This window comes from Macrobrachium nipponense, chromosome 8, assembly GCF_015104395.2.
Source record: "Macrobrachium nipponense isolate FS-2020 chromosome 8, ASM1510439v2, whole genome shotgun sequence".
NCBI classification, from domain to species: Eukaryota; Metazoa; Arthropoda; class Malacostraca; order Decapoda; family Palaemonidae; genus Macrobrachium; species Macrobrachium nipponense.
The window spans coordinates 25,486,493-25,498,992 of record NC_087203.1 but is presented as its reverse complement, the minus strand read 5'-3'; the positions used below and the strand labels follow the sequence as shown (position 1 = coordinate 25,498,992).

Below are 12,500 nucleotides of genomic sequence, written 5' to 3'. Positions count from 1 at the left end.
AGAATACAACCATTCCAACCAGATGATATAACAACACCTCGAGAAAACCACAGTCATAACCAAGCGGAAGTTGGCGACACCTGTCCTGGTTCCATCGTCAGGTGTTCTCAAAAACTCTCAGCGTTTGCAATGGCTACCTGTCTCTATTGTTTCTCTTCCTCAGTTTTCCGTCAGGTAAAATAAAGATTTTACTCCAAACAAAATGTTATGCATGGATGCATCTTTCTTTAAGAAACAATTTTATGCTTAAAGAATAAAAACGGTATTAAAACGTTCAAAGGGATAATCCGCTTGGGATAATCCGTTCCTTGCAATGCAAGGTTGTTTTAATAATTGTGCTGAATCAAATACAACAAGACCAAAATGGCTACCACATTATTACTGTATCATATTTATAGAATTCCCTAGATATGTAACCAGGGAATCTGGGAGATAATTTGTTGCTTTAATCTCTCTGTTACCTACACGATATTATTTCTAAGAACAAATGGGTATTTTAGGCTCATAGGCCAGGACGATAAATGTTTTAGCACTATCTCTTGTGGTATGTTTTTCTAATATCATATATCAAAATCACTACTTACAAAAGTATTCCATACTTTAAATAAAGAAAAAAATCAACACTTATTCATTATATCAGTTATATTCAAAATGGAAATTATTTTCGCAGAGTTCACGTGAAATTGATTTCGTTTTCGTCTTCATTCGAACTTACACTTTTAATTTTTCCGGTTTGATGTTTTCCATGCGTAATAAACCCAGTGCTTCTTAATCGCCATTTAATATTAGCAAATTAAGGTCCAGAGACATCAAAACGTCGAATTTTCTTAGCAATCTCATTTCCCCGCACACGGAAGCTTTGTCGCATGGATTCATTTTTCCCTTAGATTTATATTATGAAACATAAAATGAACGCTTTCATACATTCTGGCTGATTAATGAAACTGAGACTGAAAAGTGAAGCATTGGTCAACTCTCAGCCATTCAGCGCTTAGTTAAGACATTGAAAAGAATGAGTTGGAGGGGTTGGACAGCAACAGAAAGAGATCCAGAAAATAAATGGAATGAAGTTAAAAATTCTAATAGATGGAATTGGGAGATGATCACACAGTAGCACTAAGAACTAACAATTAGAGGTCTTGGATACCAAAGCAGACGAAAGGAAATGGAATGTATGTAAAGTAAAAAGATAGGGGCCAAACAACGCCTTGGCACGCAGAGCATTTTGGCAAAGCTAAAGTACATAAAAATCAAAACTTTATTAAAATGAAGGGTTAACTATTCCTGACGAAAACGTCATTACTTCTTCAATTTCAAAGCGAATTGAGACAGCCTAATTTGAATCAGTCCATGTCATCTGACGATCGCATAAGACCAATAGATTTAGCACAGGATGCGACAAGTGAAGCCAGCCTGTGAGCGATAGGCTACCTACACCTGGGGTGACTCACTGCAGTGGCGAGCGCTTTCTGCACTAGCCAGCCAAGCTAAAGTCAGATATCACCTAATAAAAACAATAACTTTTCCGGGCCAGTAAGAAACTAATGTCAGCGCATGTATATACAATATATAAATTATATATATAATATATATAATATAGTAATTATATATAGTATATAATTATATATTTAGATATATATATATATATAGATATATTATTTGTAATGAGTTGAATAGCATTTTTCATTTATTTTACGTTGCATTCTGTAGGAATGATTTTTATTACTTGATAGTTATTTTTTCTTTTATCAATTTTTCAATGATTCAAATTAATTCCACAATTATTTAAATGTTCGTTTTATTTGAATTGGTAATAGAGGCATTGAGCTTTGAAACTACAATAGTCACTTGCATAAGGACAAACAATGTTTTCTCATTTTAATTCTATTTTATGATTTTAAATAACAGTTATCTTTTTCACAACGAACCTGCTACTTCACTCATTTCTACAAGATTTCATGATAACTGATGTGATACAACAACTATGGTTGGTTAATAGATGTTAAAAAAGAAAACGCAGCGCTGAAGTCTGGCTCCAATCATTCCGGCGCAGAGCGCTGGGTCAGTTTGTAATAAATTGCCTTTTATTAACTGCTATATTAACCAAACTACACATTCTATTTTTTTTATGTATTTCATTTCAAGTCACGATTTAAAATTTATATAAACATTTTAACTTTCTTTACCTGTGAAAAATATAAAGAAAAAATTATTAATATTTTGTACGATACTGTTAGCATTCATAAATTATGTTTTTCACTTATGTCAAATTTCCAAATTTTATCTTATTCCTAAGTAATGCTTGGTAATGGCTGTGCCCCATATATTGTTCTTAAGTGATCGCTGATATCACCTCCGATAATAAATCTGGGCAATTTATAGCTCAATCAACCAATGACTAAATCAATATTAAAATGAACCAAATTTTTGTCACATTTTTATACTGTACTTTACAATATGAGTGGATGCACATTCGTATTCATATTTTAGAGGGAAATAAAATCTTGAATATGTTTTCCATACTCTTCCCTTCAGGTATGGAAATTCTTTATGGGTCTAGTCGCAAATCCAGTAATCTAACCCAATCTTCGCAACGAATGGCTGACGCAATATTTTTATTACTTTCAGTCCCCCTGTGTTCGACAGACTAGTAATATACTGAATGTTATTAATATAATGAATGCTATTCTTACTGAAAAGAATATAATTTTCGCTCATTGCCTCTATGCACTTGGCAATCAGTAGTAAAGAAGACATAACAACCAGAAAACTATTCCATTATCCCGGAACATTTTTCTATTTTCCTGTCTCTTCATTCCCCATTGGCAAGCCGAGTTTCTGAACAAAACAGGGATATATATTTTACCAAACTTATCCGGCATCGTCTTTTGGTAAAAAGATTTCCCACTGGAACGTATTATTCTTTTAGACTTCCTGATTCGGAACATAATACCTGTGTTCTTTATTTCCATACATTTTCCAAAAAATCTATAGGACCTCCGTTGAGCTCGTTAGTTAGAGAAGAGAGAAATAGAAGCTTTCAAATGAGTTTTTTTTTTTTATGTTAAATGGAAGGGTTGCCTTCCCCACAGATTTTCAAGTTAATAATGTTCTTAAAATACTCAGACGTGTCAGCAAGTTTCTCCATGTGAGCTGAAAACCAACGTTCTCGCCTGAGAGGAAATGTAGGGGATAAAATGAATGAGGTCAACGTCTATTCCGGCAGGAATTCCGGAGAGTATTTAGAGATGTTCGACCTCAAGCGAGATAACGCTGCTATCCAGACGATCCACACAAAAAGAAAAAGAATGAGTATAAACATTCGGTAGACAATAAAGGAATATAATTGACTAATGATGTGGTTTGAAAAATCCTGTTTAAGATAAGTTCCAGTTGCTTTACTCAACGAAGTAGATAAACAGACGGAAGAAGCGATTATAATTCAATAAAAAAAATCAGAGCAGAAAAATATCACCAATAAGGAGAATTCAGAGATAAAGAATAAAAATTCTGGCCAAATAAAAGGAAAATATTCACACTGTATACAATGTCATGTCACCTTTAATCATTTTCCGGTAAAAAGTTAAACCTTTTCTTCCTCAGAAGGAAGATAATGCAGCTTCTCATGACTTTATGAAAATTCTCCTGCGAAATTAATTTAGCCACAAATGTTTTGAGATTTATAACAACAACTTCATTTGCTAAGTTTCTGATTCAAAGGAGATTTCTGGAAATACCAATCTCCGCTCTGATGAATTATTTCAACTTTTTCATGAAGACTTGAGATTATGTACATCTAAAATCGCTCAAAGAAAAAATAATTTCCTTTTCCAATGTGAAAGTAAACAGGTGTATTATTGCGGTATACTATGAATCATACATAACATCGTCATGATCTTCACTGTGTGGGATACATACCAAGAATTGGTATGTATCCCACTTCTTTGTACCATTATTGCCATCATTGTCACCTCCTTTATAAACAGTAACGGGGGTAATATCATTAATCCTTTCTCATATTTCTTTCAACTTAGTGTTCATTCGTTGGAAAATTTAGTAAATAACAGTGAATATTCTATAAAAGTTCGGCGCATTTAGTGCAAATACTTTCCAGTTAATTTGATTCCTTAACTTTCAGTTACGGAAGGTTTACTGATTAATTGGCTTAACTTGAAAAATTAAAAAGAATCTACTTGTTCTGACAGTTTTATAGAGACAGGCTGTTAACTACAGATAAATATTATTGACAGACAATACTTCTGTCTGGTTTTCTGGCTTAACATTTAGCAAGAATAATAGGGATAAGTGTATCTTCGCTAAACTGTTGCTATCAGAAATCAGAAATTCGGTCAAAACCTCGCTTGCATCTTCGTGACTATGATAAGGTTTGAGTAGTGGGTGAGCACTTTGAAGTCAGTTCCTAATGTGACTGTGATGGACTGAGTGTCTTTTATGCAGATTTATTCACGTTTAGGTGATATATGTGAGAAACCTTCACAGAATCGAAGATAGTCTTTGTCCTGAGACATATCGATGACAACTTTTTTTTGCAAGACCAGTAACACTGCACACTGCAGCAATAGATACGATCAAACTTTCCAGTAGTCAAAAAATGTAATTGAAACAATCACTGTAACTTTCTAGCCATTTTAATTTACAAACATAAACAAAAAACAATTGGAAAATAATTCTCAAACACAAATTTCTATGACAAACATCTCACCTGCATCTAAATAGTAGTCGCTTGGACACATGTCAGATGTGCAAAAAAGTTAAATCTTGTGCCGGAAAACAAAATGGAGCTACAAATGGAAAGCAAAAACTGGAGGTCTTGTACATACTGGCTGGAGTTCCGGTTGAATGTCATAATTCACATTCTATTTGAACTCCTCTAAGGGATGGACATATGATTTCAGATGAGGAAACGGTTGTGTTAGGAAAAAAAAACCTAGTTTTGATAAAGAAAGCAAGAGCACTTGTAAACAATTTCACTGGGCAAGACGATGAAAAACTAATAACAATATTACTAATAATACAAGTGAACCAAAACCTGACTCAATTTAATTGTTTCATTTTGCTCGTGATGTACGTGTGCCTTTAAAAGCTCAACGTCTATTGTTTACTTGTTTCAATGCTTTTAATTTTTATGCTTTATTGTTAGTAGTTGTCTTAAAACACCTGATGTTACCCTCTTCATGCAATGTTTTTTTCCAGCTTTTACCCAGCTGTTCGGTTTTAATAATACATTCTTATATTTGTGTTTTATTGACAGTTATTCCGATAGTCGAGTTGGCTACCATTTCTAGTAAATCTGGTGTTAATATTGTGATGATGGAAACCGCCACTATTATTATCTTATGATTCAAGTTGCAGACTTCGGCCAGGATTCTACTGAAATGAGACACGACCATATTGTTCAGGTGTATTGAAAATATACACGAAGACACCAAAACTAGTTCTCACTGCGCCTCTGCATTTTTAAGTTACAAAATCCATATGGTACATATGATGAATTCGGATGTCAATATCATGTTCACCGATGACAACACGCTGAGTTTAGACACCAAAACATTTACGCTAATTAGCTCATTAATAAAGACAGGGCTCAGAAACGGCAAAGCAGGGCTTAAGATCATCGATCTCTCATAAACGTTACGAATCTATGCAACCTGACTTCGATTTACGTCAAATATCATGAAGATTGATAGAACTCTTCGTTTTTTTAGCAAAATATAAATATTTTCTTTTCCAGATATGTCGTTTAATGAAACCAAAGGTTCTTTTTTTCGAAAAAAACATGGTATTTTGAGTGTAGGGACATAAAAAAAAAAATTGAGGGACTGTGCATGATCTAATTCTGTTTAAACAGTAAATACAGACGCACACAAAGATAGAATCATGCAAACAAACACTCTTAAACCTTTTCAGAAATACAGCCACCACTTCATTCCAACCGCAGCACTTTCACTTCGCAATAGACTTATATTTTCTTCTCTTCTTTTCCGTTCCAGTGACGAAGTTCCTTCGAATGGGGCTGGCGGACAAGAACGATCATCCGCCATTCTTCGAACACAACCTCTATGAGGTAGAGGTTGACGAAGATGAGGCCATAAACCAGACTATTCTCAGTCTCAATGCCACAGACCTGGACGAAGGTAAGGAGAATTCGGAATCTCTCTCTCTCTCTCTCTCTCTCTCTCTCTCTCTCTCTCTCTCTATCTCCTCTCTCTCTCTCGCTATATAATATATATATATATATATATATATATATATATATATATATATATATATATATATATATATATATACATATATATATATACATATATATATATATGTATATATATATATATATATATAATTATATATTATATATATATTTATATATATATATATATATATATATACATATATAATAATAAGAAGAGGACAGTGAGAAGACTGGAGAGCATTTCTTCTTTTTATTTACACCTACGTTTCGGGAATCCTTTCCCATCTTCAGGGCTATAAATAGAATTAATTTTTACAATATTAAAAAGTATTATAATATAAAACTAATAATTATGTGAAACATAGTTTTGTCATTAAACTAGAAGAAAAATAAAAACTACAAAGCGACTTTAAGCTAAAAGTAAATTAACCATTGAATAACTTAGTATAATAACAGATCAAAAAGCAAGACAAAAAATAAATATTGAAAAAATGAACAACGAAAGCGTTTTGCCAGACTTACTGTTAAGAGGTTTAATTGTTAACTGATGGAGGAACAGCATAGTCAAAAGACGATGTTAAATGAATGAAAAAAAAGGGAGAAAGAAAGAAAGAGAATGTGAGTAATAGGCAGTAGTTTGATAGAGTATTTTGAAATTATTATACAATATGTCAGTTTTATATGAATTTGAATGGTTCCTTATGGCCGAAAATTCTCCAGTCTTCTCGCTATACTCTTCATTATTAAACTTAAGCTCACCAGGAGCGAAATTCTTACAAGTATATATATATATATATATATATATATATATATATATATATATATATATATATATATATATATATATATATATATGTACCATACATATTCATATTCAGTGATTAAAGAGTTTGGGATATTTTCGGATGAAATTCATTGACACCATTTCTACTTGAGTGATAAATTTCTACATGATAGCTAGTCAACTATTGCGGGTCGCAGGCAATATACAGTAGGGCAGCCTCATGCCAAAGAGGTATACGGGGAACTGGAATGTTCAGGCTCCCATTATATATATATATATATATATATATATATATATATATATATATATATATATATACATATACACATACACATACTACATACATACATACACACACACACAACACACACACACACACACATATATATATATATATATATATATATATATATATATATATATATATATATATATATATATATATATATATATATATTTAAAACATTATTATACTTGTGTGCAACTATGCCGAAGCGCTTACAGAGGAGGGCAGAAAAAGGGTCGATAGTGATTTTAGGAGCATGTGCAGACACTTACAAACGAGTTTCATGTCTTTTCAACAAACGATCACAATATTAACCTGAATATTATAACGTCTACAAGTATGTAGTTCAACTAAGATTATCTTAGCATGTTAGTCCTCGTTTGTTGATGATATTATCCTCTTCTACTTGAGCCTTCGAACAAATTCTCATCATTTTTGTTATCCTAATAGTTTTCATTAGGATTGGACGACATAAGTTTTATGATTTTCTGTTTTCAGTTGCTTGATGTGATGAAGGTCAACAGTAATTTCAGATATCTTTATTATTTTCCGGTGAGGGTGAGTCTCAGCTACTCGGTTTTTTTTCCCCTTCTTGAAATATGCTTTCAAATATCGACATCAGTGTGGGCTAAAATATGGAACAGATTACCGATCCGAAACCTGCACAGGTTCTTTTATCAGACAAAGACAGTGAGGAGACTGACCTGATCCCAGAACCGGTCAGCTGTACATGTTAATAACTGCACTTTTCAATAACCAATAACCAAAAGCTAAAGTTTATGTCGACCACAAGTGGAAAGTGCCGTAATTTAAGGACTTCTGACGCATGATCATTTTCCTTATATATATACTGAACCTATGGAATCCTTAATTTTTGCTAATTTTTACATAATTTCAAGTAACAGAAATGTTCTTCAGAAAATTATATCTACAATAAAATAATTTGTAATGTGTTTGTAGTGAAACTGACTATAACATTCTAAATCCTGGTCTCAAGACTTAACATTTAAATTTCCGGATAAAACTATTTGCCCACGTATTTCGTTTTAGAGATATGTTCAAGCCACCTGTTTGCAGGTTTCAAAAATAAATTCCATTTTTCTAACAGAAAATATAAATGTAAAGGTTTCTCCCCTTTATAAATGAAATTTAGTTTAAATGGTTGCGTAGCTTTTGCCATGGGGATTCAGTCTTCCCAACTGGCCTCATTACATACACCAATCTTTATGCTTCCGTTACAAATGTTGTTTTGAAAGGAGGGTCAGCACAGAATGTCCCTGTTAGCCACAATTTTATGGTATCGCTTCCCTTTTTCGAACCATAATACATCAGAGCGTGAACTTTATTCCCTGAAGATTGAATTAGTGGACAGGAGATCTATATTTTCTTTTGCTCGAATTATTTTCACGTCGATATCAAACGCGTCCAAATAGGCAATACTTCATTTCTTATGCATAAGGTAGACTGTGACATCGGTTTTATTTGTTAGCGTTAAGTGAATGTGCTATCAACTACCAGACAGTTCATTTGTTTACGGAGACACCTACAGCAAGTTGTGATTGCTGCCTTCGGATATAAATATATATATATATATATATATATATATATATATATATATATATATATATATATAAATATATGTGTGTATGTGTGTGTGTGTGTGTGTGTTTGTGTGTGTAAATGTATGTATGTCCCTGCATAACTCTGAAATACATTGAGCAATTTCAACCAAACTTAGTAATACATATGATTTCCTATCTGGGAAAGAATACTGTGGGGTAAGACATCACTGGCACTAAAGGGGGTGGGGTAGGAATGGGGTGACATATAATAATAACTGAAAACATCAGTTATTAGTGTTTAATCCATAGTTTTCGAGGTTCCCAAGATGAACAGTAATACTCCTGATGCCTACAAGTCCAGTTCAGCCCTGATAGGAAGGGGGCTGAGAAGGGGTGAGAAATAAAATGTAAAATATTAGTGCCTAATCCATAGTTTTTGAGGTCACTGAGATAAATAGTGACATTCCTGATGCTCTGTTAGTCCAAGTTTAGTCCTGGTATGACTAGGTGCAGGAGGGGGTGGAGGGGGTGGATGAGAAGGGGTGAACAAATTGTATGTGAAAAATGACAGTTATTAGTGTCTTATCCATAGTTTTCAAGGCCGCTGAGACGAATGGTAGGGTGGTGAGAAGAGGTGAAAAAATAAAATGTCAAAAATGACAGATATTAGTGTCTAATCCTTAGTTTTCAAGGTTACTGAGATGAATAGTGACACTCCCGATGCCCTTCAATTCCAAGTTGAGCCCAAATAGGAATGTAGGGTGAGATGGGGTGAAATATGAACTGTCAAAAATGCTGATCAATATAACTGAATCAACTGTTTTAACATGAAAAGGAGAGAGAGTGCGAGGGAGAGGAAGCATGTGTGTGTGTGTGGGGGGGGGGGGGGGGGGGGGGGGGAGAGAGAGAGAGAGAGAGAGAGAGAGAGTAAAGAATGTGTCAAGGAGAGAGAGAGAGAGAGAGAGAGAGAGAGAAAGAGAGAGTGTGAAGGAAGAGAGAGAGAGAGAGAGAGAGAGAGAGAGAGAGAGAGAGAGAGAGAGAGAGAGTGTTTATCGGTTTTCATTCAGAGTTTTCCGGGGCCATGCCATGCATATATCCACGTGTTTGGGATAGGACTCAAGGGGAAGGTGTGTCTAGGGCTGCAACCAGAATGTCTGCCATTTGGAGCCTACTGGACTCCTTTTAAGACTTCTGCTGGATTAACTTCCCATGCTTTTCAGCGCTCCATTTAGGATGGGTGGCCTCATGGGTTTTAGCACGATCCCGTGTCCTTTTGTTGTTCTGTCAGACGCATGGTTGGGCAACGGCCTTCAACTTTCTCTTTTCGTTAATCCCCATCACAAGTGCACCTGGTGCCTGTGGAAGGGACTTTGTCTTATGGCAAGTTCGTACCAAAGGGATGTTTCGGCCAGTCACAATGTCGAGAGGAAAGATTAATAGAGTGTCTAGGGGGCAATAATAAGAGATTTCAGAAAGGGCAATGTTTTCCACCGTCTCGTTGTCAGCCAGCAGTGTGATTAAAAGTTACTGTACTTCTGTTAAAAAGAATAAAACCATTTAGGTTTATGGTAAATTTTCTTAAAGAAATCAAGACGACAGTGACGTTATTGATTTCATCCCTGTCCGCTGGACGGTGGTTCACTCCCACGAGAGGACGAAATTATTATCAACTAAAAAATTCCCCTTCGGTTTACATATATGAAAATATATCAATTCCGAGGTAGAGCGAATTAGATATTAAAGGACATTTGTAGCTCGAATAATATTATATATAATCGATATATAATATATATATATTATATATATATATTATATATTATATATACATATAATATATATATATATATATATTAATAATATATATATATATTATATATATAATATTATAATAAATATATATATTATATATTTAAACTTTTCCACTTACACAATTGTTCTGTGCATTAATACAATTACTAACAGGACCTCTTGAAAACTGGATGGTATCAAGCAGTTATTTATTCCAAAGAGTTACAAGCTTCCTGTACTAACAGTCCTCATTGTCAAGTACCCATGGAATGACCGGACACGTAATCAAGCTATATTTATATGTGTTGGGGAGAGGATGAGAATCCTTATTCCTGTTATTACTTTCCTTTTCCTGTATGGCCCCATCTTTGTGACCTTGACCTTTCTCTGCCCGACGATCCTTCCAGAAGTTTTAAAACCCGTGTGGTTTCTTGTTTTTTTGTTTCTTTTCTATTTTAGAGTGCATGATTTTTCTTGATAAGCTGTCTCAAATCTGTTTCCGGTGTTGCCTGCCTTTACATTGTTTGCGCATATCATGAAGGCTTTCTCTACAATAAGACTGGCCATTTTTTTGCTCTCTACAAAAAATTCATATTTTCCCAGTCTATGGTCTTTTTCCCAAGAGTACTTGGCGACTGCTGACGTCTGATTTAGTGCCTTATGTTTTGTATGTGTTGTTTACTTCGTTCTTTGCATGATGTGTTGCTTTCGCCCAAGTAACGCCGCCATATGCACCCTCCATCTTGCTTCTTCACCCCTCTACCAACTTTTTATGTCCAACCATTCTATTCCTGACGGTGTCTTGTAACTCCCAATCAATTTGAAATAATCTAGCTTTTTGTTGATGGGTGTAATGATGTTGTTGTCCGGGACTATAAGTACTGGTGGGAACGGGTACACATTAAGGCAGGGAAAAACTATTTTGGGGAGAGGGAAAAGACGGAAAATGAACATTAGAAGGAGAAGAAAACAATTATAGTCCCAAACAATAACACCATTACATCCATTAACAGAAAGCTAGATTATTTCAAAATTGATGGACAGTTACAAGAACACTATTGGGGATAAAATAGTTAGACATTAAAAGTTGGTAGAGTGGGAAGAGGCAAGATGGGGTATATGGCAGCGCGTCTAGACTGTGAAGAGCGTTACTTGGGCGAAAGCAGCGCTGTTAGGAAAAAGACCATAAAGCAGACTGGTAAAATATGATTTTTTTTTGTTGTTGTACAGAACTGGCAAAAGGACAGCTCAATCAAAATCAGTCAAAAACAACTGTCCGGTCATTCCACGAATACTTGACAATGAGGACTGTTAGCCCAGGAAAGATTGCAACTTTTTCTTGTATGAATATTTCCGCTTGATACCATCCAGTTTCAATGAGGTATATATATATATACTATATATATATATATATATAATAATAGATACTATATATATATATATATATATATGTGTGTGTGTGTGTGTGTGTGTATGTATGTATGCATGCATGTATGTATGTATGTGTGTGTGTGTGTGTGTAAGTTAAGATTTATAAATTTCCTGACGTGTTTTGCTCTCCTTCTTTCAGTGTCTCGCCTGAATTACGAGATCGTGGAAGGCAATGAGGACGGAACTTTCGCCGTTGGGAACTTGACGGGAGAAGTCTACCTGGCTCAACCGCTCGACTATGAAACAAAAAATAGGGTTCGTATTTCGACCAGAAGGAAGCAAATTCAGCCAGAGAGCGGACGGACATATAGACAGATAGACTGATAAAGAAACAAACATACAGACACAGATAGACGGAAAGACCGAATGAGACAGACATTTATGCAATAACATAACAGAAAAGAAATGGGTCCAGTATCCAATACAAATACAACTTAC

At 34.5% G+C, this 12,500-nt stretch overlaps 1 protein-coding gene across 4 annotated transcripts in view; it reads left to right on the top strand.

Annotated features, from left to right (window-relative positions):
• LOC135222624 (neural-cadherin-like) overlaps positions 1 to 12,500 on the top strand; it is a 451,947-nt gene that overhangs the window by 416,367 nt on the left and 23,080 nt on the right. For all 4 annotated transcript variants that reach the window (XM_064260738.1, XM_064260737.1, XM_064260740.1 and 1 more), the window contains 2 exons: positions 6,012 to 6,155; positions 12,202 to 12,317. In XM_064260738.1, coding sequence (XP_064116808.1) covers positions 6,012 to 6,155; positions 12,202 to 12,317 — 260 coding nt within the window. The remainder of the gene's footprint in view (positions 1 to 6,011; positions 6,156 to 12,201; positions 12,318 to 12,500) is intronic.